The 27,295-nt window shown below is 42.1% G+C and overlaps 2 protein-coding genes across 5 annotated transcripts in view; one reads left to right on the forward strand and one right to left on the reverse strand.

Annotated features, from left to right (window-relative positions):
- The window catches only part of LYPLA1 (lysophospholipase 1), a 31,874-nt gene extending 15,595 nt beyond the window's left edge, over positions 1-16,279 (reverse strand). Inside the window, exons 1-5 of one of the 3 annotated variants that reach the window (XM_053248727.1) lie at positions 16,037-16,279; positions 12,722-12,753; positions 9,297-9,362; positions 4,351-4,398; positions 1,865-1,935 (exon numbers count right to left, since the gene is read on the reverse strand). In XM_053248727.1, coding sequence (XP_053104702.1) covers positions 1,865-1,935; positions 4,351-4,398; positions 9,297-9,362; positions 12,722-12,753; positions 16,037-16,105 — 286 coding nt within the window. In that variant the 5' untranslated portion in view covers positions 16,106-16,279. Of the gene's footprint in view, positions 1-1,864; positions 1,936-4,350; positions 4,399-7,234; positions 7,357-9,292; positions 9,363-12,721; positions 12,754-16,036 lie in introns of those variants that run through there. The other 2 variants (XM_053248730.1, XM_053248728.1) reach the window with 2 other exon arrangements.
- A 111-nt stretch (positions 16,280-16,390) lies between these two features.
- Positions 16,391-25,446, forward strand: MRPL15 (mitochondrial ribosomal protein L15). Of its 2 annotated transcripts, none has more exons than XM_053248726.1 (5): positions 16,391-16,528; positions 19,332-19,486; positions 21,643-21,808; positions 23,547-23,670; positions 24,995-25,446. In XM_053248726.1, exons 1-5 carry the CDS (start codon positions 16,511-16,513, stop codon positions 25,330-25,332), a joined length of 801 nt encoding a protein of 266 aa, XP_053104701.1. In that variant the 5' UTR covers positions 16,391-16,510; the 3' UTR covers positions 25,333-25,446. The 2 variants fall into 2 exon arrangements, with proteins under 2 accessions (XP_053104701.1, XP_053104700.1); XM_053248725.1 differs by lacking the exon at positions 16,391-16,528 and adding an exon at positions 17,298-17,522.
- Positions 25,447-27,295: the final 1,849 nt, after the last annotated feature.

The following is a 27,295-nucleotide window of genomic DNA, read 5'->3' on the forward strand; positions in this document are numbered from 1 at the left end:
GCCACCTCTCCTGCCTCTCCTTGCGCTTCCACATCCAAACAGTTGCCAACCAGCGCCCAGCCAATCAGGTGACTCCTTTGCCAGCATGCACAGCCTTGCCACATCCCCACACATGGCTGGCTAAGAGAATTAATTATAACTAGCTGACCCCGCACAGAGCATCTGTGCAGTTGTGTACTGAGCCTGTGACATCCCCAGCAGCTCGCTCGCCCGCCCTCCCCCCCCGCAGCTCACTCGCCCGCCCTCCCCCCCGCAGCTCGCCCGCCCGCCCTCCCCCCCGCAACTCGCTCGCCCGCCCGCCCGCCCTCCCCCCCGCAACTCGCTCGCCCGCCCGCCCTCCCCCCCCGCAACTCTCCCATTGGGCCGGCCAGGGCCAGGCCATCCCTCCACCGCCTCCCACCTTCTCCTCCCGGCAGGTAGGGCTTTGCCCGCAGTCTGCCCACCTCCTCACCACCGCCATCATTTCTCCCCACCACCGACTCCTCTTTCTGGCTGGCGGGGCTTCACCCGCCATCCACCCACCTCTTTTGGCCAGAGGCGCTTCGCCTGCCAGCCCTCTACCTCTGCATCCTCTGCATTATTTTTCTCCGCTTCAATGCTGGAACTCTTCAACACTCTAGAGCATCTTCGCGTTAGTACTTGATTGCTTCCCTCACCTCAGAGATCTTCCCACCCTCACCTGGTCTGCACTCCTGCTCCTCCTCCATCCTGTTGCTTCCATCCTCCTCACCCTTCTTGGTCATGGCTGAAGCATTGCTGCTGCCTGTTAGCCAAGCTGCAGCCCCAGAGACCTCACCCAAGCCCTGCTCCTGCTCCTCCCCTCAGGAGCAGCAGCAGTGGTTGATCGGGTAGTTCCTCACTGCTGCCACCACGGCCGCTCGTTCCCCTCAGGCTGCTGACAGACCCAGGTCCAGGCCCATCCCTTGCCTGTCTGCCTCCCTTTGACAATGGCCTCGGTAGCTCCAAACAGCAGCAGTGGTTGCCTGGACCCTTCCTTGCTGCCAGTGCCGCCATGGCCATTCATTCCCCTCAAGCTGCTGACAGGCTCAGGCCCGTCCCTTGCCCTTCCTTCTGTCTCTCTTCCCCCTCCCTTCTTTTTCTCTTTCTCTCTCCTCCACTTGCTCTTCTCCACTCTTTCTTCCTCCTCCCTTCATGTTTTTTCTCCCTCCCTCCCTGAGTTAAAAGATTTTGTTCATTTACACAACAGCATCCTCCTTCTCCTGAAGGGGCTCTTTCCTCCCTCACAACCTGTCTTTGCAGACCCCTGCCTGCTATCCTTTTATAGCCAGAACATCTTCCAACCAGTAACTGCATTCCAACTGACCTTAACCATCACAGGCCCCTCCTCCTTATCTGCATAGGAGATCCCCACTGCCTAATCACCATGGTGCTTCTGCTCTCACAGGCTCCTTCTCCCTATCTGCATATGGAATCCCCACTGCCCAATCAGGTGCTTCTGCTTGCAAACTCAGCCAATCGCCTCATTCCCACCACGTCGCCACGCATGGCCCGTCTTGGCGAAAGAATAATATAGAAGATGATATTGACAGTATATTTTACTTAAATATACCTGTGCAGGTATATTTACTTATATCAGTGTAGAAACCCACATGAAACACTCTGCTTTTAAAATACCAATGTAGGTTAATTTTGCTTCAAGAAAACAGGCACACCCACACACTTCCAGGGAATACTGGGCAACAGACAACCTTAAGTCTCTGCCAAGTCTAACAATATTACTGTTCTATAATTGTTGCATCCAGTTTTACAGAATATGAACTAATATTGCAATTACAGATCAGGCTAAAAGTCCCTAGCAACTATATTTCTGTATTTGAGCTAACAATATTGCTACTGAACATACCATTCTCTGCTGCTTGCTTGATCCCTTCTTCATCTTCCTGCGAATCTGGAGCAAGCCCAATAATATCAAACCTTAAAAAACAATTATTAAGCTATATTACATATGTCTCTACACAGTGGCAATGTTCAAAACAGGTTTTAAATTAAGCATGTATAGCTTCAATCATGTATCAAGCACAGACTGAGAATATAAAGTTGTAAGTGGTGTGTACATTAGAACAGACAGAACTTAAGAAAACATATTTTTAAGTCTTGATCATATAATTCATAGAAAAAGGAACCGTGTTCTCTCAAATATCAATCATTTAAAGAGTATGACAGTGTAGAGCTGGACCTACAAGCTCATGTACACACATTTAGCTGAAACTTCTTTGAAGCTATCTGACTATTAGGACTAAAGCAGATGCAGAAAGTGTTGAGTAAAAATGAGCAGAATGAAACCTTCTATGTATCTATATGTTAATCACTAAGGGATTTGCTGGCAGTTGTAGTAGCTGTGAAACTTTTGGCACCAACTGGCTGTACTGCTGTGATGTCTTAGAAGCTTCAAAAATATTCTAAGTGCGGGAGAATTATTTGCTACATGGGAAACAGAGGCAACCTCTTCAAAGGGAAGAAAGATTGCAGTTTAACTGGAACTAAAACCTCACATGGACTGTTGAAATAGGTAGAGCTGTGTTAGCATGGCAGGCAAACTGAGTAAGAAAAAGTCCCAGGAGGCTAAGGAGCAGGAATCTCAGAGGAGAGAGCTAAGATAAGAAACCTGAAGGAAAACACAAAGAGAAGATAAGGAATCCAGGAAAGGAAGGGAATCAGTAAATAGGGTGAAGCACAGAAAAACCTCTCACAGGGCCTTAGGATGAAAAACCATGATCTTGGCAGGAAGGGAGTTGTGTGGGGTGGGCAGATAAACAACAGTTCAGATACCAAAGGACTGTGACTGGTCAACACAGATGCTGTGAGAAGTACAACATGAGAGCAGAAAGGAAATCAGGGGCATGAGGCAACAACAGTCATCTATCTATCGTATTTCTATACTGCCTGATATAAACATCACTTACTCAATTTGAGTGATGGAGTTGAAAAAAAGGAGGGCTCAAGCAAGAGGTAAGGCTACAGGGTAACTTTACATATATGGCTGCAGTTGCCACTTTTTCTGGTAAGCCTGCTGTGCATTTAAGTGCTTCATGATTGGTAGAAGTTTAACAAATATAACTTTTCCCACTTCTGTATCTTTGTGCTAGGAAAGGCTGCAGCTATTACATACCTGCAGTCATGCAGCTTTTAAAAGAAGCACTCAGAATGACAACCCAAAAGGACGTAGGAAAACAGCAGGGTTATGACTGACAAATAGGGCTGCCACCTAATTTTCTTTGTTCTGATCCCATGCTTTTAACAGCAACCTCATAAAAATGTAAGGCTTTTCTTAGCAGTAACATAGTGTTAGAAAAGGGTTCACCTGCTCAATTCCTGCATGTCAGCAGCTATTAGAGGCACATGAACAGGGCTGGGGGAGGTGGCAACTCTGTAAGCAAAAGAGCCACAGGACAATGGGCTAGGGTGCCAAAGAGGCATAAGTTGTCAGATTCAAACCTCTGGAGCTTCCTGTATCCTTAAGAGATTTAGAGAATCTCGATTTGAACTAAATGGCAATGTCTGCCATGGAGAAAGAGGTAAAGCAAACCCTAGGCAAGGCCATGCCAGAGTACTCCATCCAGGCTCCCTGAGTGTGCTGTGAGAGAGGCTGGTGTACTAGACAGTACAGGCTTGACTTTCTTCCCTTCATCTATGGCAGCAGCTCTGTCCTTTGCAAAAAAAAAAAAAGCAGGTGTTGCTGCTGGGGAAAATTGACATAGGACTAGTGTTGGCCTCACATCACTCTCCGCCTCTTTATGGGTGACAATTCATGGACAGGACACAAAATTGTTGTCCTAAGCTACTGGTATTGTATGGAAGTAGACAACAGGGATGACACCATAACAAAAAGAACTGGGGCGGGCGGGGGGAGAAGGAGGAACAGAGCAACCATAGTTTGCTTAGAAAAGTCCCAATGTGTTTTGAGGTAGGAACTTCTTCCTCATTGGAAATTGTGCACAAATAAAGATAAACTTTCCAACAGATTACTTGTTGGAAATAAGTCTTCTTTTTTGATTTGTGCACAATGTCCTCTGAGCGGGAGGAGGATTCTGCCTCGAAACACGATGGGAGTTTTCTGTGTAATAAACTGTTGCACCATTCCTCCTCCTTCCCATTTTTACTGGTACTTTATGTAACTTGCTATGTGAAATTAAACTACCTCAGTAAGTCCAACATCTATAATGGCCATACAAGTCCATTATTTTACCAAGTAGTAGCCAACAACAACTTTTTCTCCTTCTCTTCCCCCATTTACCTCAATACAAAAATATAACACTTACATACTGTTCTCTGCTTGGACAAAAGGCTATAAACCAAAATTTAATTGACTATTTCCAATCTATTACTTACCAAGAAGGCATCGCCATGTTCATATTTAGAGAAACAGGCATAACTGGCCTGGAAATTGAGAAAATTTAAAAGGCATTTAATAAGAATATATGAAATATCATATCTGCATTTTAAAAATTAAATCTGCATTATGTAAACAGTAGCAGTATGATCACTGATTTTACAGATTAACCATGATTATGACGACAACATATTTATCTTCTCTTTGAGAAAAACTGGGTAGCAGTCAGAAATGGAGAGAAATATTCCCTTACCTTGCTTCCTTCACCCAAATATCTGCCTGTTACTTAACTGCCTAACAAGACTGAATGCTGACCTTCCCACACCTTTTCAATTAGTGTATGATTCATATGTCCTGTTCTACTTTGGTTCATTGAGCCACTAGGAACCAATAAACAATCTCCGGATTTTTAATGAGTTTTGCACTCCTCCATTCCCTCTCATGGAACATAAGAGAGGTGCCATGGGCCTTTAGTGTGCCAGGCCCTAAATCAGACAAATGCTGAGCACTTCTATTTTGGAAGACAAATACAGTTTTTTTCATTTCCAAAAGATTTCTTCTTGGCATGGACATGTTTACTAGGACAAGGGGTGATAATTCCTAACTCAGGAATCACCATAAGGACGAAAACAAAAAGATACTAGAGTGATGCTCAACTTCCAACTGCCCTAGACTTCTCCTATTCTCCTTTGGGACAAAGCAAGAACTGCCCATAGTTCCAACGAAAAAACCTGTATTTTTTGTTCATAGTTCCAATGAACAAACCTGTATGCCCATAGTTGTGACTGGGCAGAGTGTCTACCCCACACACCAAAAAGACAGCGGCAAAGACTGGTGCATCCACCAAATCAGGTGTTATTTTATACATCAAAAAGTGCCACATGTCTCTATGCAAGACAATCAAGCGCAAGGTTTCTGCACGCAACTAAGCACTGAATTTGGGTGTGCAATGGCAACTTATCAGATGGAACTTTTCTGCAATCTAACGGATACTTTAAATAAGAAATTTTTGACTAACATACGAATCCATCTCACCCTGACCTCTAACCTGCAATATTAATCAAAGACTACATTTTAGGGCTGTTATAAGTAGGGATGTTGAAATCAATTTGACTCAAATCTGGTCAATTTGAGTGATTCAACCTCAAAACAAATCTGCCCAGTCATCCCTGGCCAAATTTGAGCTCGAATCAGATCTCTGCAGATTCAAGTTGAATTGATTCAGGATTTGAGTTTCTTGTTTCACTTCCCTTACTCTTGTTTCACTTCCCTTACTCTTGTTTCACTTCCCCCTGATTCCCAGCTTTCATTAAAAAAAAAAAAAAAAGCTCTAACCCTTGTAGGAGTTATGGAGCAAAATGTGTGGTATTCAGTTTATATTTGAGTACCCCACTGACTTGCAGGTGGGATGGTAGTTGGCACATGAGGTGCCACTAATTCCCCACCCACTCACAAGGCAGTGGGGTACTCAGTTTAGGCATTTTGAAGTGTTTAGACTCTCTGGTGTGTAATGAATCCTCATAGGGATTCATTATCAGGAGAAGTCATTACACACCAAAGAGTCTAAACATTTATTGACTGCACATTTTATTCCATAACTCCACTTCTACAAGGGCTAGAGTTTAGCTTTTTTAAAAAAATAAGTAGAAGTTGGGGATCTGGGTTATGGTTACGGCTGCATCAAATCCCCATTAATATCTATGGCAGAAACATACAAAATCAATAAAAACTAAAAAAAAAAATTAAAAAATATCAACCGAATGCCTCACCGCCTTGAAATTTGGGTGGTAGGTGGCACCCATGTGGATCTACCTACCAATCCAATTCGGTGTTCCCTGGACCTTTAAAAGTGGGTTGAATCAATTCAAATCAAATCTGATCAGATTTAAGTTTGCAGATTTGAGTCCTAATAGAATCTGGCTGATTCTATTCAACCTTTTTGATCACAAAAATCAATTTGTGCACATCCCTAGTCATAAGTCACTGTCTCAATCAGTGTTCCCACTAAGGCATTTGCAAGTGTTCACATGTTTCTGGTTTGGGTTTTTTTGGTTTTTTTAAATGTCTGCTCAGTTAATTTTAGCTCCCGCTCAGGTTTAATCAGGAAGACCCCACTCTGAATGCCTGTGTGCACACACTGCCTTGATATTGCCACCCAGAACAAAACTCATTCTGCACACAGATTTAAAAAGTTAGAGAGAGCACTGGTCTCAATCCCACCAACCCTCAATAGACTGGATTTGCATTGATTGTACCACACACTATGTTTAAAATGTTTAAACATGAAAAAAAAATTCAATTTTTCACACAGAATAAGATCCAAGTAGGAAAGAATATGAACTGCTGTTTTTACTGCTGCCTTTGTGAAGGGTGAACATGCTGCTGCACAATCACAACTACACTAAAATCCCGGATCTCTACAGCTCTCATCTCCACCATAGGAGAGATATGAAAATGAGTTCCAACGTAAATGTGAAAGTTCCCTATTCAGACAACTAAAATGGGCACTCTTTTTTATTTGTATTTTAGTTTCCATGGCTGATTATGCATTTGGGAACAACCTTTCATGCCCATCCCTTCACTGAAGCCACACTCTGTTCCATGTATTGTAGTTCTCCCAAGTAGTACTCCCCCTGGTGGCCTCAAACCACCATTTGGGAATAAGTGCCTATAATACAAACCATATACACTCATATAAAGATACACGGCAAACCATGAACTTAATAAGATATTAAGGATATTATCACATTAAGTTATAAGTGAAGCAAATTATTTTATATTTCATTCATGCTTTTAAAATCATTTACTTGGCTAAGGAATTATCTAAGCAAGGTTGCTTCAAGCTGCCACATAACTATTACCCATCTGACTGAAATGCCTTACCTTACTCTGACAAAAGCACCACATGTTATTCTGCAACCTCTGAAATTTTTTAATGTGTTTCACAGCAGAGGTGGTAATTATGGAACCCAGGCTCCCTGTCCAGTTGCTCTCAAGATTGCCAGCTAAACAGAAAAACAGCATTACTAGGGCTTCTGTTAGCTTTCTGACTGGTTTTAGGAACATAGGAAACTGCCATATACTGAGTCAGACCATTGGCCCACCTAGCTCAGTATTGTCTTCACAGACTGGCAGTGGCTTCTCCAAGGTTGCAGGCAGGAATCTCTCTCAGCCCTATCTTGGAGAAGCCAGGGAGGGAACTTGGAACCTTCTGCTCTTCACAGAGCGGCTCCATCCCCTGAGGGGAATATCTTGCAGTGCTCACACATCAAGTCTCCCATTCAGATGCAACCAGGGCAGACCCTGCTTAGCTATGGGGACAAGTCATGCTTGCTACCACAAGACCGGCTCTCCTCTGCCATGGTATATGTTGTTGCTGTTGTCATCTGTACACCTTTTAAATCTATACTCCTTAAATGAATACACAATTTTTGCACAGGGCTCTGCATCCTTCGGGCTCCACCCCTCACTCAACTCAGAGGGCTCCTCTCTCCAGGCCCCACTCAGGTAAGAAAGTTTTTATTTCTAGAGTTGGCAATCCTCATCAGTCTTCTTGCAGCTGGAGAGCTATCTGATTCAGACACGGAGTAGATGGGAGACATGTGCTCAACCTTCACAAAACAGCAGCTCTTACATTAGAACTCCAATCAGAGAGGTTGGAGGCAACAGGGAAAAGTCTCTAGCAATGGTGGAAGGTAAATCTGTTTCAGCAGGAAATGTCCAGGATCCTGCATTGCCCTGCTGCCTTTTTCTGGGTTCAGATTTTTTCATGGGATATTGCTGTCTTCTTCAAATCAAGCCACAAAAGTACTACCCAGCCACAAGTTTTTGACAAGAAGTGAATTCTTGTATGTACAGTGGTCCCTCGACTTACAAACTACTCGACATAAGTATTTTTCGAGTTACAAACGGCAGTTTTAGATCTGGTTTTAGATGCGGTTTTTTCGACTTACAAATTTTTAGATGGGGTTTCCTCGACTTACAAATTTTTAGATGGGGTTTCCTTGACTTGCCTGCCTGTTTACTGCCTGTTTATTCTTGAAAAGAAATGTTCCTGTGCAGTTTGCAAGCCTTACTGGGGGTCTGGGTCTTTTTTCTAGGCTCCGGAACGCATTAATCCGTTCCCAATGCATTCCTATGGGAAACCGCTTTTCGACTTACGAATTTTTCGACTTACAAATGTGCATTCGGAACGGATTAATTTCGTAAGTAGAGGGACCACTGTATGTAATTCTGGCTACAGTGGCAGCATCTCTTGGATGTATGCAGCCCAGCAAGTAGATTTCTGCAGAACCAGAAGTTCTAGGAGCTGGTGCTTAGGGACGTGAATCCTTTGTCCTCTCTTGTCCAGTATGTGGTGTGAGAAAGATTTAGGTTCAGGAGCACCATTGACAAGTAAAATGACACCTGGTGGGTGTCTTGCTTTGTGATGCACAGAGCAATTCCTATTGGCTTGTCAAAGAAACTGCAACTTGCCACAGGCAGGCAAACAGGCAGAAAAAGAAACACAAATCACAATTCTGAAGCAGGAGGGCCAAGAGTTTGCAATGCATGGCCTTGTCTCCATAAAAACTCTTACCTCTAACTTCAAATTATTATTTACTTTTAAAGTAAATTACATAAAGTAAATTACATTTTTAATGTACTTTTTTCCTTTTCTTTTTAGGGTTTTAAAATTGGTTTTCAACTGATTTACGGTATTTTAAAATGTTTGTTTTTACTGGCGATTGATTTTAATTGTTTTTGTTTTGTTTGTGAACCACCCTGAGCCGAATTGGGTAGGGCAGCATAAAAAAGTCAATAAATAAATAATAACAATAAATAAAGGATCGTTATTCTGCCTTACTCACTGAGATGACTCCAAGGCAGCTTATAATCAGCTCAATCAATAAATCATTAAAAAACAACAACAAGAAGTCAGTCAACCAAAAATCAACATACTTACGCATGTGGACAAATATACTTTACATGTGGGCTTCGGATACCAGAAAATGCTTCTGCCCACCCATGCCTATTGGAACACACAGAACAAACTGTCATGAAAAATATTCCAACACTACAGATGACCAAATTAAGGTAGTTTAATTTCCATCACTCTTTCATAAAATTTAGGGACAGCATGGACAGAGTGGGACAATTAGTTATTAATGTAAGGATAAATAAATGAAATAAAATGGCAAATGCAGTTCAGTGTAAGCAAGTGTAAAGTGATGAACATTTGGGCAAAAAAACCAACCCAATTTCACATATACACTGATAGGGTCTGAGCTGTCGGTGACTGACCAGGAGAGAGATCTTGGGGTTGTGGTGGACAGCTCATTGAAAGTATCGACTCAGTGCATGGCAGCTGTGAAAAAGGCAAATTCCATTACAGGAATCATTAGAAAGGGGATTTAAAATAAAAATACTAATATTATGATGCCCTTATACAAATCTATGGTGTGATCACATTTGCAGTACTGCGTACAGTTCTGGTCCCTATATTTCAAAAGGGACTTTGTAGAGCTGGAAAAGGTGCAGAAGAGGGCAACCAAGATGATCAGGGGCCTGGAGCACCTTCCTTATGAGGCAAGGCTACAATATCTGGGGATTTTAGTTTGAAAAAGAGGCAACTACGGGGAGACACGACAGAGGTGTATAAAATTATGCACGGAGTAGAGAAAGTGGACAGAGATAAATTTTTCTCCCTCTCTCACAACACTAGAATCAGGGATCATCCCATGAAACTCAAGGCCAGGATATTTAGGACCAAAAAAAGGAAGTACTTTTTCACACAGCACACAATTAATCTATGGAATTCTCTGCCACAGAATGTGGTGATGGCCACTAGCTTGGATGGCTTTAAAGGGGACTTATACAAATTCATGGAGGACAGGTCCATCAATGGCTACTACTGTGGTAGCTATAGGCCACCTCCAGCCTTAGAGGCAAGATGCCTCTAAATACCAGTTGCAGGGGAGCAACAGCAAGAGAGAGGGCATGCCCCCAGCTCTTGCCTGTGGAATTCTCAGAGGCATCTGGTGGGCCACTGTATGAAACAGGATGCTGGACTAAATAGGCCTTGGGCCTGATGCAGCAGGTCTGTTCTTATGATTTAAAATAAGGCCAGCCAAACTATTCCTAAAAGGTGTCAGGGAGGAAATTCAACACTTGAGAAAACTTAATAAAGAGATAAAGAGTTTTGATAAAGGAACAGAGCAATGTTTTTCCAAGCAGGACACTGCATATAGCATTTCAGCATAGAAAATATATTAATACAATTTGTTCCCATGATCAATGAGCTGGTCAGACAATTATCTAAGTGCAGAAATAAGTAAAATTTTCAAATCAGATTCAATAACATTTCCTGTAAGGTGAAATGCTTTCACTTAAGTATGGATCAATAAACTGCTTAAATATTGTCAACTGCATTCATAATGCATATTCTAAGGTGGCAGAATTTTCATATTTTGAGTAAATGCAACCTAATAGAATCAACTCATGATAACCCACCCTTGCTATACACAAGGTGGTGCATCCATCTATGAGAGAGAAAGAAGCCTCATCCAACAATTGCTGTTGACTTCTATCTACACAGGAGAGTCTGAAAGACCCATGATGATATCAAGCTACTCAATTAGGACATTTCCCCCCAATTCTCTTCTATGGAACACTTTTGTGCCCTTTGATCTCCATTTTCTGATTCCAAGTAAACATGCGGGGTTGAAATCCCTAAATTGACATGAAATTGTTGAAAGGCCAGATAACAGCTGCAAGTGAGACAGCCACAGAAAAAAAGAAGCTGGCAAGGGGAGGGAGGAATGTATTAGGGATGTACACAAACCTGTTCAGAGGCCCTTTTACAGGCCTCCGAAAAAGTTCAGACACAGGGGTGGGGGGTTTGAAGTTCAAAGCCGGGGTGTGTGTGTGTCACTTTAAGAGCGAGGGAGGGTGCACTTACCCCACTTACCACTTACCCCCTACCACTTACCCCTTACCCCACTTTCCCCCCACCAGCGCTAGGTGTCCATAAAAGCCTTCGGGGCGGCAGTGTGCCTCCCTGCCGCCCATTCCCCCTCTTCAGCCGGAAGTGGCCATAAGTATAGGTGCGCGCACGTTGTGTGTGACATGCGCACGCACACCCGGTACTTCTGGCCACTTCCAGCTGAAGAGGGGGAAGGTGCGGCAGGGAGGTACACTGCCGCCCCGAAAGCTTTTACGGACACCTAGCGCCGGCGAGGGGAAAGCGGGGGAAGAGGTAAGTGCACCCTCCCTCACCCTTAAAGTGACACCCCCCACCCCCTCAAGCCAGCCCTGCCTGGTTCCATGCACATCCCTAGAAAGTATGTGAGTGAAAACGGGGTGAGCATAAGATTTTAACTGTTTTATTTACAAACCACCTTTCACCCAGTTGCCTCAAGGCAGCTCACTAATACACATGTGTAATAGCTTAGTTGTTTTAATTTTTAAAAGCCCACCATTAAACACAGATACACACACACACACTTTGCATGTTAAAAAGTCCCATGTTCAGTCTTTGACATATGCAAAAGGATCTCAGAAAGGATGGATAGGAAAGGTCTCTGAGTAGTCAGGGTACACACTTGCTATTTGCAAGGTATATCTGAATATGGTGGGAGATTTTTCCATGTTTGGCATGAAAAACTAGATGTCAGTAATTCAAACTACACTTAGCCAACTACATAGGAGAAGCTGTCAGAAAGATCTTTGTGATTTTAAAAAAAAAAATCTTACAGATCCTCATTTGCTCTTTTCATGACTTATTTGATTAAGTTCAAAGTAGTTAGAAATAACCACCTGCACACAACTTTAAAATAATATATTAAATGAGACTATTCCGGGGCTTAAGAAATCCCAGGCACCAAGGAGCCATGGCAGCTAAACCAGATTATTCAGAGGTAGAATTATTTAATAAAATCCTTATTTGTCCCAGGCAACACTGTTTGTTTTAAATATGTTACTTGTAAAGGGAATAGAGAGAGGATAAATAATTTACCCTCCCACTCCACAGTGTCCGTCACCAAGTCTGGTAACTTTGTCAAGTGTTCTTTGTCCAGCTCCTACATTTTTGAGCTGGTTCCTAGAGCCAAAGAAAATTTGTCAAGCCCTGGACTGCTCACACATCTGAAACACTTTGACTGGGAACCTTTGAGAATCAAGCCAAGATTTCTTCCCACAGCAAACTCCCTCAGTCAGTTATTCAGATGTGGATATAATTAACTGTTAAAAACATCTTCAGGATGAGGTGGGAACTGCTCAACACCTAGCACAGCAGAGCCTCAATTAAGTTACTAATTTTTTTCCTTGCATGTCACAGCTAGCAAGATTCATTTTCAAAAGCTAAGATCACAAATGAACACAGTATCTTACCCAGTATCTCCTAATCCATGAAGAAATATGACCTAAAAGTAAAGAGAAAATGAATTAGAGCATTTCTTTACAAGATTACACATTTTAACATCATTTTGCATCTGTATCTAGCTCTTCAGCAGCATAATTTGTTTTTGACCACCCACAAAACCCACAAATTCCCACTCTATATGTAAACATACAATTGAAGCCCAAGCCTCTGTATAGCAGCTCACATGATTAGCCTTAAAAATCTTAGGGGCAGATGAAAGGCATAATTGTGTTTTCACAGGAATACCACAACCCATCCATAGCTCTGCCACTAATATTACTGCATCAACTATTGCATCCTTCCATGCCTGTGTTACACAAGAGCACAGCTGCCTTGCATATATTTGCATTTGGACAAAAATTTGAAAGTTGTGTGGACAATTACTTATCATTGCATGAATCTGCTAATAATAGTTTCCTCAAAAAGGATCCCATATAACATCTTAACATACTAGTTTCTAATTTCATATTGTGTATATCAATGTTTTTCTTATGTGTTATTAAAGTATTATTGAACTAGCTTAACCCGCACAGAGCATCTGCATGCTAGTACTTCCTTGCTCCCCCTCACACAGCCCCCTCACCACAGAGTTCTCTCACCCTCACCTGAGCTGTGCTCCTGCTCCTCCTCTTCCATCCCATTGCTTCCATCCCCCTCATTCCTCTTGGTTACTCCTCCATTCCATTGCTCCATTCCCTTCACCCCTCTTGGTTGTGGCTGCAGCGTTGCAGGTGCCGATTGGCCAAGCTGCAGCCCCCTAACCCCAGAGATCTCTCCATCCTCACCCGAGCCCTGCTCCTGCCCGCAGGAGTAGCAGCAGCAGTTGACCCGGCCCTTCCTCACCACCACCACTGCCATTGCTACTCATTCCCCCTCAGGACAATGACAGGTTCAGGCCTGTCCCTTGACAGCCTCCCTCCCTCCGCTAATAGCCTCTGTAGCTCCAAGCAGCAGCGATGGTTGACCGGGCCCTTTCTCACTGCCGCTGCTGCCGCCATGGCCACTCATTCCTCTCAGGCCACTGACAAGCCCAGGCCCATCCCTTGCCCTTCCTTCTTTCTCTCTTCTCCTCCCTTCTTTTTCTTTCTCCTCCACTGCTCTTCCCTCTGTCTTTCTGCCCCTCTCTCCCTCCTTCCTTCCTGAGTTAACAGACCTTGTTCATCTTTTCCTCATCTAATTCACACAGTGGCAGCCACCGTCTCCTGAAGGGGCTCTTTCCTCCCTCTCTTTGTAGACCCCTGCCCACTATCCATATATATATATATATATATATATATATATATATATATATATATATATATATATATCTGGCTAATAAGATCTTGCTCTGGTTTTATCCTACAGCAAGGGTTGGAAGCAAAGAGCCTTTCCCAGCAAGGAGCACGCTCAGTAGCCTTGAGTAGCCATGATTAGCCAGTAGCCTTGATCCTAATACCCTTTTAGTTCCTAGAAATGTGCTTATATAGCAGGGACCATCCATGACTTCACCAATGCAATATAAAGACAGATGCTATTTTCAATGCCTTGGTACAAACCAGTGTTCATATCCCTGCAGCTAAAACACAACTATAGGATCAAACTGATCATGATTTGGCTTCATATGCCATTGAAAAGAATGAATGAATTAGTTCCTTCATTTTCTTGTGATGAGCCTACAAAGGCCCAAAGCAACACGAGCCTAATAAATAGTCTGTGTTGCTCATCAACTTTTTAAAGTCAGAAAATTCAGTTATCTATCATCAGTAGAACCACATTCATAATCTCATTTCTAACCTCATTCATTTAAAAATATTTTCATCAACTAAGGAGGTGAAGTTCTTAACACCACTTATTTGGGACATTTCCGCATGGCAACTGTCTGACACTAAAATAACTTGCTTAGCTGTTATAACACTTTTGGTTATTTTGATGCAAGTGTTCACATTCAAACACTTACAAAAGAGACAAACTAAAAAGGTGGTAGATTCTGTTGCCACAGAGAAAACAGGAACATTGTCTCATTACTGAAAGTCCTTTTAACAATTTCTCTTGACTCCAGTGACTTTCATTCATAATTCTGTTTTTTCTAAAATACCACCTATGCCACAGTCAAGTTTGCATCAAAAGAGTGAAACACATTTAGAAACTGAAGTTACTAGTTAGGTCTAGCTCATATTTTAGGACTTCCAGATGGGGACATTTAGCTTGAAATTGTAACATTTTATTCATTCACTCTTTACTAAGGAGAAGGTTCATACATCATCATCCATCCATCCTATTGTCCACTTGCATTTTTATCTATGCTTAAATCATCACAAAAAATCCAACTTTTTAAGACAGTGATTCAGAAGCACAGTGATCACATGCACAGACTGTTGCTAGAGATACTGTTTCTTCTTTTTCTTTTTATAGGTACAGGTCCAAATACAACAGAAACAGAATAGGTAGCAACGAGAGGGTCAGTCTATTGCATCACCGAAACACAATATGCCTACTGTTGTGTGAAACATAGGCTGCAATTCCTCACACACTATAAGGGAGAAAAGAATGCCTGGTTGGCGCTACAGGATCACGTCTGAAAGAGCAGCAAGGAATCAGTCAAGTAACTACATGGTCCTACCTAAACTGCAATTATCTGAGAGTAAATTCCACTGAACACAGTCGGATTAACTTCTAAGTTAACCCGCACAGGATTATGCTGCAAGTGTATGATACTTCTAGCCCAAGCCAGGCATAAAAGGAAGACAGGCTTTGCTCAGTTCAACTGTAAACCAAAAGACTGGCGAGATCTTATCCTAAGTTTTGCCAAATATTTCTAACAGGTGGGGGCGGGGTCCACCGAGGAAGGCAGACGCGGGACTTTATTTGGCTTCTCAAGGCGATTTGGTTTGGTTGTCTGGCTGGCACTGGCAGTGCTGATCGTCTAGTATTTAAAGAAAAGATAAAGGCCGGCCAGAAAGGAAAACATAAATCGCCCAGCAACAGGACTTTTGCCTATCAGGGGGAACAAGACCACAAGGGCATCGTCACCGCCCACTTAGAGGCCATGCCCGGCGCTGCAGCAAAGGCCTCCAGAGCCAGATCAGTGACAGGAACAGGAGACCTTCCCTGGCAGGCCCAGGAGAGCGAGGAGGGTGCGCAGCGACTTCCCAGGAGGACTCCGAAGGAAAATGCGAGTTACTGTCAGATAAGCGCGCCGCGCAGCCAAAGCCGCGCAGCCAAAGTCACCCCCACCCCGATCCCCTTCGGCCGAAGGGCAGGCACCCTCGTTCCTTGGCTAGCTCTCTCTCCCCTCACTCACTCACCGCGGCGGAGGCCTTTCTGGCAGCCGGGACAATGGCAGGGAGCGGGGCGGACATGTTGTTGCCGCACATACACCGGACTCTCCCCCCACAGCAGCCAGTAGAGAAGCTGACAGACAGGGAGGGAGGAGGGAGGGAGGGAGCGAGGGTGGAGAAACGGGCGTGGCAGGAAACGGATTGGAGGGGAAGCGCAAGAGAGCAGGGAGGAAGCTCAGCGACTCCGCTCCATCCGCCCGCCCCTCTCCCTGCGCGCGCTCACGTCCAGCGTCAGAAAGGGAGAGCACAGCCGTTGAAACAGGCGCGGGCGCAACGCCTCCGTGAGCGCGCGAGCTTCTCCTGCTTCCCCATTGGCTGGATCCGGTACTAAGGGGGAGATTATGCCTTGTCGTCGTACCGGACTTCTTGTTTTCTTTTGGCGCCATGTTGTTGTTTTCTCTTTAGAATGGCACAAGTGGCAGCTGCCCGTCACAGGAGATAATGGAGAAATCCAGAACGGTCTGATTTGGAAGTAGCGCATCATTCTCCTGACCTGCGGTCTCCAGGAATCGGCAGTCCTGGATATTTTAATGGCTTGATATTATGGGGATATGAAGTGTGGGGAAATTATGGGGTGGGGGGGATCTCAATTATCCGTTGGTAACCCTGCCTTCTTCACCCCTCTTCCCCCAAATAGAAACAAAGGCCTCTTTCAAACTCAGTCCTTATTATGTGTGGAAAATGTGGTTTTTAATAAGGTTTTTCAAAAAGCGCCCCAACTAAAAATGTAGACCAGTTATTGCCCCCATATTGTAGACTGAAAGGGGGTCGCTTGAAGGGTGGAGGCTTATCACACTCCTGTCATATAGTACACTGTTAATAAAACATCCACACTGCAGATTGTGAGGGTTACAACCAGCCCTATATTACCTCTAGAGTCCAAACGGGGTTGATAGATAACGGTTTGTAACAACTGTCCAATGAATACTTTTGAGAGTTGTCATCTACTCGTACTTTATTAGAGAAATGCATTGTCTCAGATACTGGGCTCCGGTGCTGCACATTAATACACACACTGCTGTGCACTGTCTAGTCCTGGAGACCTGTATCTGAGACGACGTATTTCTCAAATACAAACAGGCTGTATCCTAACAATGGAACCCAGTACATCGTCACTCAGAACTAGTCCCACTGTATTCTATGAGACTTACTCCCAAGGAGGATCGTAACCACATTGTAAAATGGAGATGCCTCTAAAAACGGAAGGCAAAGGGTATGAGTCACTCTAGCATTTCTCTCTATGGTTCGAGCTCGCTTGCCGCTCTGCGCCTGCGTGCTGCTAGTTCGAGTCCCCGTTTTCCCCCGCGCGTCCTCCTTGCCTTCAGCTCGTCCTGAGAGGTTCATGGCGGCCTCCTCTGGGTCTGGGGACAGGAGCAAGGCCTTAGAGCTGCTGCGGGCCTTGCCCAGGGTCAGCCTCGCCAACCTACGGCCGAACGATGGTGCCAGGCACCCGGTAAGTCGGGGGAAATCCTGATTTGCAGGCCTTGCTTCCTTCAGGCCGGCGGGTCCCGCAGAGTCGCTTGTAACTTAGGCAGTTTCTGCATTATAATCTTGAGGAAAGGAGAGCTGCCTCACCCCACATGTCGCCTCCTCCAACCCTGTGCTTTGAAATGGGCTTTTCCTTTCAGCTCTCCTTGCTCAGTCTCTCTCCGTTCACTCTTGTTTAGGGTTGTCAAGGGTGTTTTTTTTGTTTTTGTTTTGTTCTTGTTCTTGTAGGGCTTTCGTGCCTTTAGAGACTGCATAACCGGTAGGAGTTCAACTCATACTTGTTTTCTAGTTTGACGATGCCGTGAATGGCTTGGTTTCTGCCTGCCACGCAGCTGTTGAAGGCACAGAAGAAAAGCTGTCAATTCTGGCTTATTTGCCGCGGTTAACTCCGTGGGGTTCAAATACTTTCCCTGGCTTTAATTCATGTTCTGTTAATATGTCAAACAAAAGTGCCAGCGACTGCCCCTGCTCCTCCCTTGGCTTTAATGAGTGAATTTGTGACTACCATATATTGGGTAAACACCCTTGTACCCAGGGTGCTGCTGCAAAGAATCGCATGAAATCTTGAAGGTTAACCAGTTTATTGTAACGATAATGTACTTTTTCTGATGCATGTGTGGACAGAAGTGGTGTGTGCATATGCATACTGTACAACAAACAAAACTAAGTGAGACCAATGGCTGGCTAGCAAGCCCCTACCTGTCTTGTTTTTTCTTTTGTAATATCACTGCCCTTGCCTCGATTCCCATACTCTTAGCAACTTAATGCAGATTTCTTCTATATTCCTCTTCTCCCTCAGTGATCCCATATACCTTTTTCCCCCTTCCCATATATGGCTTGGATGTTTATGTGAGGTGTTATTATAGCAAATATATATTTTTAAGGAATACTGGAAGTGGAGGGCAAATGCTCAATTCATGATGTGTGAATACAACATTGTGCATGTCTGAAATGTATATATAAATAAAAGTAGTAAAGTTGAAATGAGGTAGCCTGTATGCATGGGCTGGGGGGGCATAAATATAAAATCTAAGATAAGAGCAGATGATAACAGTAGTAGTAGTAGTAGTAATAAAACAACCACATTCTGAGTGCTGACATCTATGATACAGAAACAATGTTTCATGTACTGTCTTAAAATAAAACAACTTGTTAAAAGTGCTAAAGGACTCTTTGCCTCCCCCCCCCCCGCGCAAGAGCTGGAACTCTTCTTTATAGTAGATGACTTGCTTTTGGCATGAAAATACTTCTTATTCCCACTTTTCTTTCTCTCCCATCTTCCCTCTTGCTCAGTTTCCTCATACCTTGCTGTGGTTTATGCCAGGTGATAAAGTTTTTGTGTCATATTCCCAAATTTTAGGGTGAAAGTACATTATAGTGCATCTCAATCCTCTTTATCTCTGTATAGGAGCAAGTCCTGCTGTATTCAATAGGGCTTATTCCCAAATAAGTGTAGACAGTTTTGTGGCCTTAAATGCTCTCCCCCCCCCCCCTTTTTTTAAGAAGGTAATTCTATCCTTCAAGAAACTTGCATGATAAAATCCCCTGATGTGGATGGGGAAAGTGCTATATAAGCAAGGCAAACAGTTTCTTAATATGGTCTTACTGGTGCTCACAAGAGTGATGTGAATCTTTGTGTGTTAAAGAGCATTAAACTCAATATATAAATATATTGATATATTTTATATTAGAAGCAAGAATACCCTTGACATGGAGCTCTGGATAAATTGAATATCCCTTATGTAACACATTGATGTAAGGCTATTTATTTTAGGAACGGAGACGACGTGGGTTGCATGGAGGTGGGAAATGTGGCCGAGGTCACAAAGGTCAAAGGCAAAGAGGGACCCGCCCTCGTTTAGGCTTTGAGGGAGGCCAAACTCCATTTTATCTGGTTATTCCAAAATACAGCTACAATGACGGACACAGGTAAGCTTTTTTCTATGATTATTTTGCATTTGTGGACAATATTCATCTCATGGTTGTATTAAGTTGCTCTCTTTTAATCCATGGGCCACATACCAGTTTCAGACTGGATAATGACTTGCTTATATGCTTGCATTATTTTTGCATAGGCATGCAGCACTGCACAGAAGTGTATTCACTTGCAATCAAAAACCTTCATGCACAGGCATGCAGACACAAAGTGGCGTGGTTTTAAATGGGCAGAAATGAAAGCTCTTGTTTGTGCTTAGAGCAATATATTCTACACTTTGGGTTTTGTGTGAGGTAAAATACAGCTATGATTTTACATGTTGTATGCGAATACTTAAGGAAAATGCTGAACACACAGAAGCAAATATTTAAGTCTTGGGGGAGGGGAGGCTTTTCCTCAGTCGGGGCCCTGGATTGAAATCCAGGAAATTCATTTGTCTTCCTTCTTGTTTTTCCAGCCTGTTGTTGTTGCAGGAATGGAAGCTAGCAGTAGAGTACTTCTGTGCTTCAGACACTCGTTAGTCCGATTAATCCAGTGTCCCCAAAGTATAAAGTAAGCTTGTACTGTCTAGAAAAGTACGCAAATAAATGGAAGTTGCATTTTCTCCATTAACAAATTGAAGGATGGGGCTGGACAATGCAGTGTTGGTCTGTTCCAAGCAATTTTCCTGAACAGCCTAGCCGTAAGTAAATTTCAAATCTAAAGGCCAAGGAATTCTCTTTTAATTATAGAAGTAAGGGTATAGTTTAGTTCTGTACTGATGGAATGCAGGAGCACTGATTGTACTGTCAACAAAAGGAGAAAACCAGGAGTGTGCCTTATTATTAGAGAACAAAATCTCTGCTCCTTGAAGATGAGAATGTTTTGCATATTCAGGCAATGGCCAAGTGCCAGGCTGTTTCCATGCAAGCAGTAGATTGTGTGTGTATGTGGAGCTGGACTGTCTTCTCCCTTGCTCTCAATTACAAACATGGTTTGAAACTATCCAGGGCAGACTTCTGTGCTGAAAAAGATGACGCTTCTACTGCATATACAATGTGTACACTCCTTTGAGGTTGTAGTCTTTGCCTGCTCATTTTAAATAATGTCTTTGTATCAATAAGTGTTTTGAACTTGTGTTCTGGTTCTCCACACCCCCACGATACTGTAAGTTGCAATTCTCAGAAATCTAGATTCAATGCATGGAACTGTTTTCCATGCATATTCTTAATAACGTGGCAAAGTAATAGGATGAAATATCTGTGTAATTAGGCAATGGACACACAGTAGTTTATATGTTTACAGGTGGCCCTTGTTGTTTGCAGGGGTTCCATTCCAGCCTACAACCACAGATAATGAAACCATGAATAACAAGACCTTGAGTCTATGGGAAATTTTGGGGTTAGGTTGCTTGAACTTAAAGAAGTTCCAAAAAAGCAGAGGAGAAGGGAATAAAGCAAAGTACCTTGCTCTCCAGAACCCCGCCCCCCGGCCAAAAAAACCCAAGAACAACCCTGCAAATCCTCCAAATTTTTGAGATTTTTTTTTTTCAAATTCTTGGAAATTTTTTAAAAGAGCCACAAAATGGCTCTGTGATGCAAAATAGTGGCTGGAAATGACATGGGAAGTTATTTTTGGCCACCAGGAACCGTGGATAGGTGGATTTTGCCTATTTTTAAAAACTGTGAATAATGAGGCTGGGTCTATATTACCTGACTGAAGATACACAAAACAATGGGTACCTGGACTATGGATAACGAAGGCCACCTAAATATAATGCCATGACTGGTTTTCTATTTTCGTTTCCTTGGCCTTTAGATTTGTAATTTACTTATGCTAGGCTGTTCAGGAAAATTGCTTGGAACTGTTGCAGAAGAGTAGAAATAGATATATTTTCATATAGAGCAGCCTTGTGAACTGCTAAGTTGTGGTATTTTGCTTGGTTGGGAATAAACCTTGCTGCCTGGTCCTAAATTTGTTTACTTAGGAGTTATTTCAGTGGGATGAATACTTGAGTTTATGGTCTTGATTCACACAGTCTAGCAGTAGGGAAACTCCTATTCATTGCAGTGGGGTTTGCGTATGGGAACTCCATAAAATTGTGCCATTAACATTCTTCACTTGTTCTGAAAATCTAAATGTGTTTTTCCTGCTTTCGTTATTTTTCCAGCCTCCGGTATCAGTATCCACCCCTCAGTCTCAAAAGACTGCAGTACTTGATTGACTTAGGTAGAGTTGATCCTACACAACCAATAGATCTAACACAGCTAGTAAATGCAAGAGGTATAACAATACAACCACGAAAAAGAGATTATGGTGTTCAGTTGGTGGAGGAGGTAGGTCTTAGATTCATTTTCTCTGAGCTGTTTCGTTTTGTGTTTTTTTTAATGGCCAGTGTGTGCTTTAATTTTGACTCTTTTCAGGGCCATCGCCATGTGAAAAATACAATTTATTTTTCAGCTGAATTCAAATAATTGACTCCACTAGAGGGCACTGTACACTGTGGATATGATTAGTTTCATTACATAATCCTTTCCTGAAGGAAAGGGAATTAAAATATAAGAAATATTCAAATTATTTGTAAACATGGACTGAAGTGGAGAGAGGAAAGGATGGAAAGGCAGAGGAAGTCTTGAATCCAGTTGGATTGGGGATAGAATGTCATGTGTTGAAGTAACACTCGGAATCTAAAAAAATATTTTTCTGTGTAAATAACTTTGAGCACTTCTGTTGAAAAGTGGTAAATAAATAGTAGTAATAAAGGTGAATGCTAGAGAGATTAAGTAGGTAGACATTTTAGAAACTATTTCATAATGCATGATCTAAAAGAGTGCATTTAAGTTTTTCATGTGCCAGATGAAGCTTTGGGCCTGCATTTTGGAAACAGCCCTCTGTGCCATGTAGCAGGCTGCTTTTGATACTCTGGGTTATTTCAAAAGCAATATGTTGTATGGCAAAGGAGCCTACTATAAAAAGAAAAAAAGACCTGTTCCTAATCTTACAGCGGCTTCTTATGACAGCAAATGTTGTTTTCTGTCAGTTTGAAGTGATTAACATTGATGTGTGTGGTTAAACATAAACTGCTTTGATATTTTGTAGATGTTGATTAACTTCTAAGAACCGTTGTACTGGTAAACATTCATCTGATCCTGAAAAGAGTCTTGTGTCCCACTGGGTGCACACAAACACTTTACAAAGGTGTATCTGCTGAGTATTTCAATAGGAGTCCACAAGCATACTTGCCAGTGACAAATGTGTTTTTATTCTGTTGAATGTGCATTTGTAGTGTCTGCTCCACCTAAAGTGGGAGATGGAACAGGAGTTTGTCTCTGAATTTCTCCTGTGTTTTGAAGGCTCTTAGAAGTAGAAAGTTTCATTGCTTCATCAAGCATGGAGGCCCCATCTTGCACCAGCAAAGGGCAGGATCAGTGGTCACTGCCAATTCTTAACAAAAAATATTTCACACTTTCAGGAAGCAGCGATACAAGAAGTTGCTGAAAGGCATCTCATACTGTGTGGGAAATGGCAGTGGTAAATCCCTCCTGTATTCTGCCAAAGAAACCACATGGTTCTGTGGTCACCAAGAATTGACACTGACTCGACGGTACAACTTGACCTTTATCTAACTAGGCTTCAGCTGCAGCCTTCTGCTCAATTTTGTAAAGTAAAGGTAAAGTGTGCCGTCGAGTTGGTACTCCTGGTGACCACAGAGCCCTGTAGTTGTCTTTTGATAGAATACAGGAGGGGTTTGCCATTGCCATCTCCCACGCAGTATAATGCCTTTCAGCATCTTCCTATATCTCTGCTGCTCGATATAGGTGTTTCCCATAGAACTTACTAGCAGAAGCTTCTGCATGTGCCTTTAAGCAGATGGACCCTTCTCAAATCTCTGTTTTTTAGGACAATGTAATATCTCTTCTTGGTGAATGGTAAACTAATATATTATTCATACAGTATGCACCCATATGTTTTGGACTTGTAATAGACTTGCATTTAATGCTAATGTTACAAAATATAATAGCTAGAAACATCAGTTTATTTTGTGATCTAACCACTGCTCATGTGAACTTGCAGGGTGCTGATATCTTCGCAGCAAAACTAAATATTGAAGTGCAGATGGCATCTGAGCTAGCCATTGCTGCTGTTGAAAAAAATGGTGGTGTTATTACTACAGCTTTTTATGACCCAAGGAGTTTGGGTAAGAATTTTTACTGCTTTGTATCCAGGAGATTGATATTTTCTTTTTGAACTTACATTTGTGCCCCAGCCTTCTTATGAGCATTTAAAGCTGTTATTTAAGTGTCTGGGGAAAGCTCCCTGTCTCACCCCCTGCCCAAACTTATTCCTCCTTGTATCATGAATGCATTCACTATTAAGATTATAAAGTTTTTCACAAAGACAACCAAGCAGTTACATGACCACTTTCTCAACTAACAGATATATATAGCAGGAAGAAATAAAGCTATGAACAGATTTCAAGAATACTCTTAAAAATGTTGTGTGATAGTCAGTGAAATTGGAGGTTGTGTTGCTCCCCTTCTTACATCCACATTTCACTTAATGCAGCTTGACTGTGCAAATAAACCATTTCTGACTTGTATGAACTCTACTGGACCCTATTTTGAGGAGGGGCTTTAATGACAGAAATGCTCCTCTTGTTTTAGTGTTTTAAATCCCTCATAATGATATAAATATGTAAAGAAGAAAGTTATTTACTAGTGACAAATAGTAGTGTAATGCATGGAGATGGAATATTGACAATCAGACATTTGTTTTAAGAAAACGGAGCTTTTAATCTTTTGAATTCTGTAGATTTGTGCCATTATTTTATGTAATTACTTTATCCTCTTGTCCTCCCATAAGGTACAAATGTTTTCTAGTATTAAACTTAGGAACATAGGAAGCTGCTGTATACCAAATCAGACCATTGGTCCATGTAGTTCAGTATTGTCTTACACAGACTGTGAGCAGCTTCTCCATGGTTGCAGGCAGCAGTCTCTCTCAGGCCCATCTTGGAGATGCAAGCATGCAGATGCTGTTCCCAGAGCAGCTACATCCCCGAAGAGGAATATCTTACAGTGCCCACATATGCTGTCTCCCATTCAAATTCAAACCAGGGCAGGCCCTGCTTAGAAAAGGGGACTATTCATGCTCTCCTAGACTTTCATTATTGATTTTGTGCAGCTTGGCCAGTTTTACTTTTAACAAAATAAAGGACACTGACCAGTTGCTTTTGGCAAATACCAATTGAATGTGCAAATCCATCATAATTTAGATCAAAAGATTTGCAAACATGATGGGCCTAAATAAGTTAAGCGGCTTTGGGGGGTTTATTTTGAATCATTTTCTGTACATCCCATTAGGGATATTATTAGAATAAATAGAAAATCTGGGGGGGGGACTTTTGTTCACATTGTGCACACTATAAACATTGTAGTTTCACACTGTGCCCATTTCTCAGGGATAAGATCACTAATCCCAGAATATCTCATTCTGTTTTATGTCCTCCGTTGTCTACACAGATGTTCTTTGCAAGCCAGTACCTTTTTTCCTACGAGGCAAACCAATTCCAAAGCGGATGCTTCCTCCTGAAGATCTTGTTCGTTACTATACAGATCCTAGAAACCGTGGGTATCTAGCAGATCCATCAAAGATTCCAGAAGCCAGGTTGGAACTTGCTAGAAAATATGGTTATGTCTTACCAGATATTTCAAAAGATGAACTCTTTCAAATGCTGAGCAAACGGAAGGACCCTAGACAGATTTTCTTTGGCCTTGCTCCAGGTTGGATAGTAAACATGTCTGAAAAGAAAATTCTAAAACCAACTGATGAGAACTTGTTAAAATATTATAGCTCATAAATGGTCAAATTGGAGATGACTGCTAAGATTTACAATAACTCAGTGTATTAAATAAAAACGTGTTTTTGTTTCCAGATAAAGTGACAGTACAAATAAAATACTGACTGTACAATGTGTTATCATTTTACTTTTCTGAACTAAATAGTATCCTTAATTCTAACAAACAGCTATACTGTATCCATGGATAATACCTTAAAAAATACTCTGAATTGATGGCTGGAAATGGATCAACTCTTTGCCTCCCCCACCCCACCCCACCCCTGTGTATTCTAATGAAGAGGTGCACTTAATAGTACATGAGTGCAACTTACACTATTTTATTAGCCTACTTTCCTTAAAGAAAAGTAGAGATCACCTGGCTCTGTGTGTGTGTGTGTGTGTGTGTGTGTGTGTGTGTGCATGCACATGTCCATCCGTCTGTCTATTAGACCCCAATTCAAGATGGCAGATGCATAAATGTTTGAGGTGCAAGTGAGCTAATCTGTGGACTGCCTAACATGGAACCAAATTTGCTACAGCTGTAGGGGCACATAGGGACGTCTCAGGGGTATAGTTTTTGATTGTCATCCATCCTAATTCAAGATGCCGAACACATGAACATTTGAGGCACAACTGGGCTAACTTGTGAACTGCCTAACTGATTTGGACCAAATTTGGTTGAGTTGTAGGGATAATGAAAGGAAAGTAGGCAAATTAGTTCTTGGAACAACTCGTTTGTTCATGTTGAACTATGGTACCTGTGTCTAATTAAAGTTAAGTATTAAGTAGATATTTCTCCCCCTTAACAAAATCACTACTCTGTCTTTTTCTCTCTCCCACAGTTAACATAAATTTTATCCTGATGCTTTTCAGTGTGGCGTTGGAATCTGGGACTTGACACTTTTTTGGTTTGCTGAATTAGCAGAACTTATATTAACAGATGAATACATTTAATGGCTATATAAGGAATATTAAGCTCCTTTGAAATTAATGGGACCTAAGTTAGTCACAATTAACTTGTCCCATTTATTTTTGTCACAGTGCTTACTTGTGATTTACTTTCTTAGCAGAAAACCCATAGTATACAAGTTCTTAAATTAGTATATTAAAATATAGAAGTGACATAATTCCACCATAAAATATGAGAAGACAAAGTTTTGTACTGAAACATTGAATGTATTTAGGATCAACAGAACTTGTAGTTAAGCTGATGAATCATACCAGATTACATCATATGCATTTATAGGTAAATACCATGTGTAATAAAGGGTAGCAGTCTTCCCAAGAGCCTGCAGATTTTACGAGAACTAGTCCCAAGAGCCAGCATGCCTTGCAGGAAGTGAAAACTGAAATGGGGGAAGAAGAAAAAAGTGGGGGAGGCTGCAGTGTCTTTTTGCTATAAGAGAAACTGTTGCAGTTCTCAGTTGCTGACCAGTTAGTAAATGAGCACAGATCCTCTGAGAGTCAGCTTTTCAAGCCATCAGCATTCTGTGTTGGTGCTGAACTCAAAAATTCAGTGACACCTCTGGGTTTAATACATTTATGACTTCTTACTGGACTTCATAGCTGAATTAGTAGGGCTGTAGCTTGATTTAAAAAAATCTTAGATGATTGAGTGCCAGAGATTTAATAAATTTATCAGTCAACTAAATTCACGTATGAGTAAAAGCATTCATTCTCTAGCTTCCTCGCATGTGAAAGGAGGAAGGATGTGTCTCAAGTTTAAGTTTTTATAAGTAATTGTATTAAATAAAAATACTTTTAAAAAAATTGCCTGATCAATCACGGTGCTCTTTTTGAATTGCACTTACTTTTTTGTATGCTTGACACTGCAGTTATTGTAACCTTAGTGCCAATTTGGGCAAATCTTTAGAGCACTACCTTTTGCTAAAGATTTTTAAAAACCCTCAATTTTAACTGCACATAAATAAACGTTTCATTTTGTAGCATCCTGTTATGTATCCTGAGGATTACTGAGTGAACA

The sequence above is a fragment of the Hemicordylus capensis genome, chromosome 4 (assembly GCF_027244095.1).
Source record: "Hemicordylus capensis ecotype Gifberg chromosome 4, rHemCap1.1.pri, whole genome shotgun sequence".
In the NCBI taxonomy this organism is placed as follows: Eukaryota; Metazoa; Chordata; class Lepidosauria; order Squamata; family Cordylidae; genus Hemicordylus; species Hemicordylus capensis.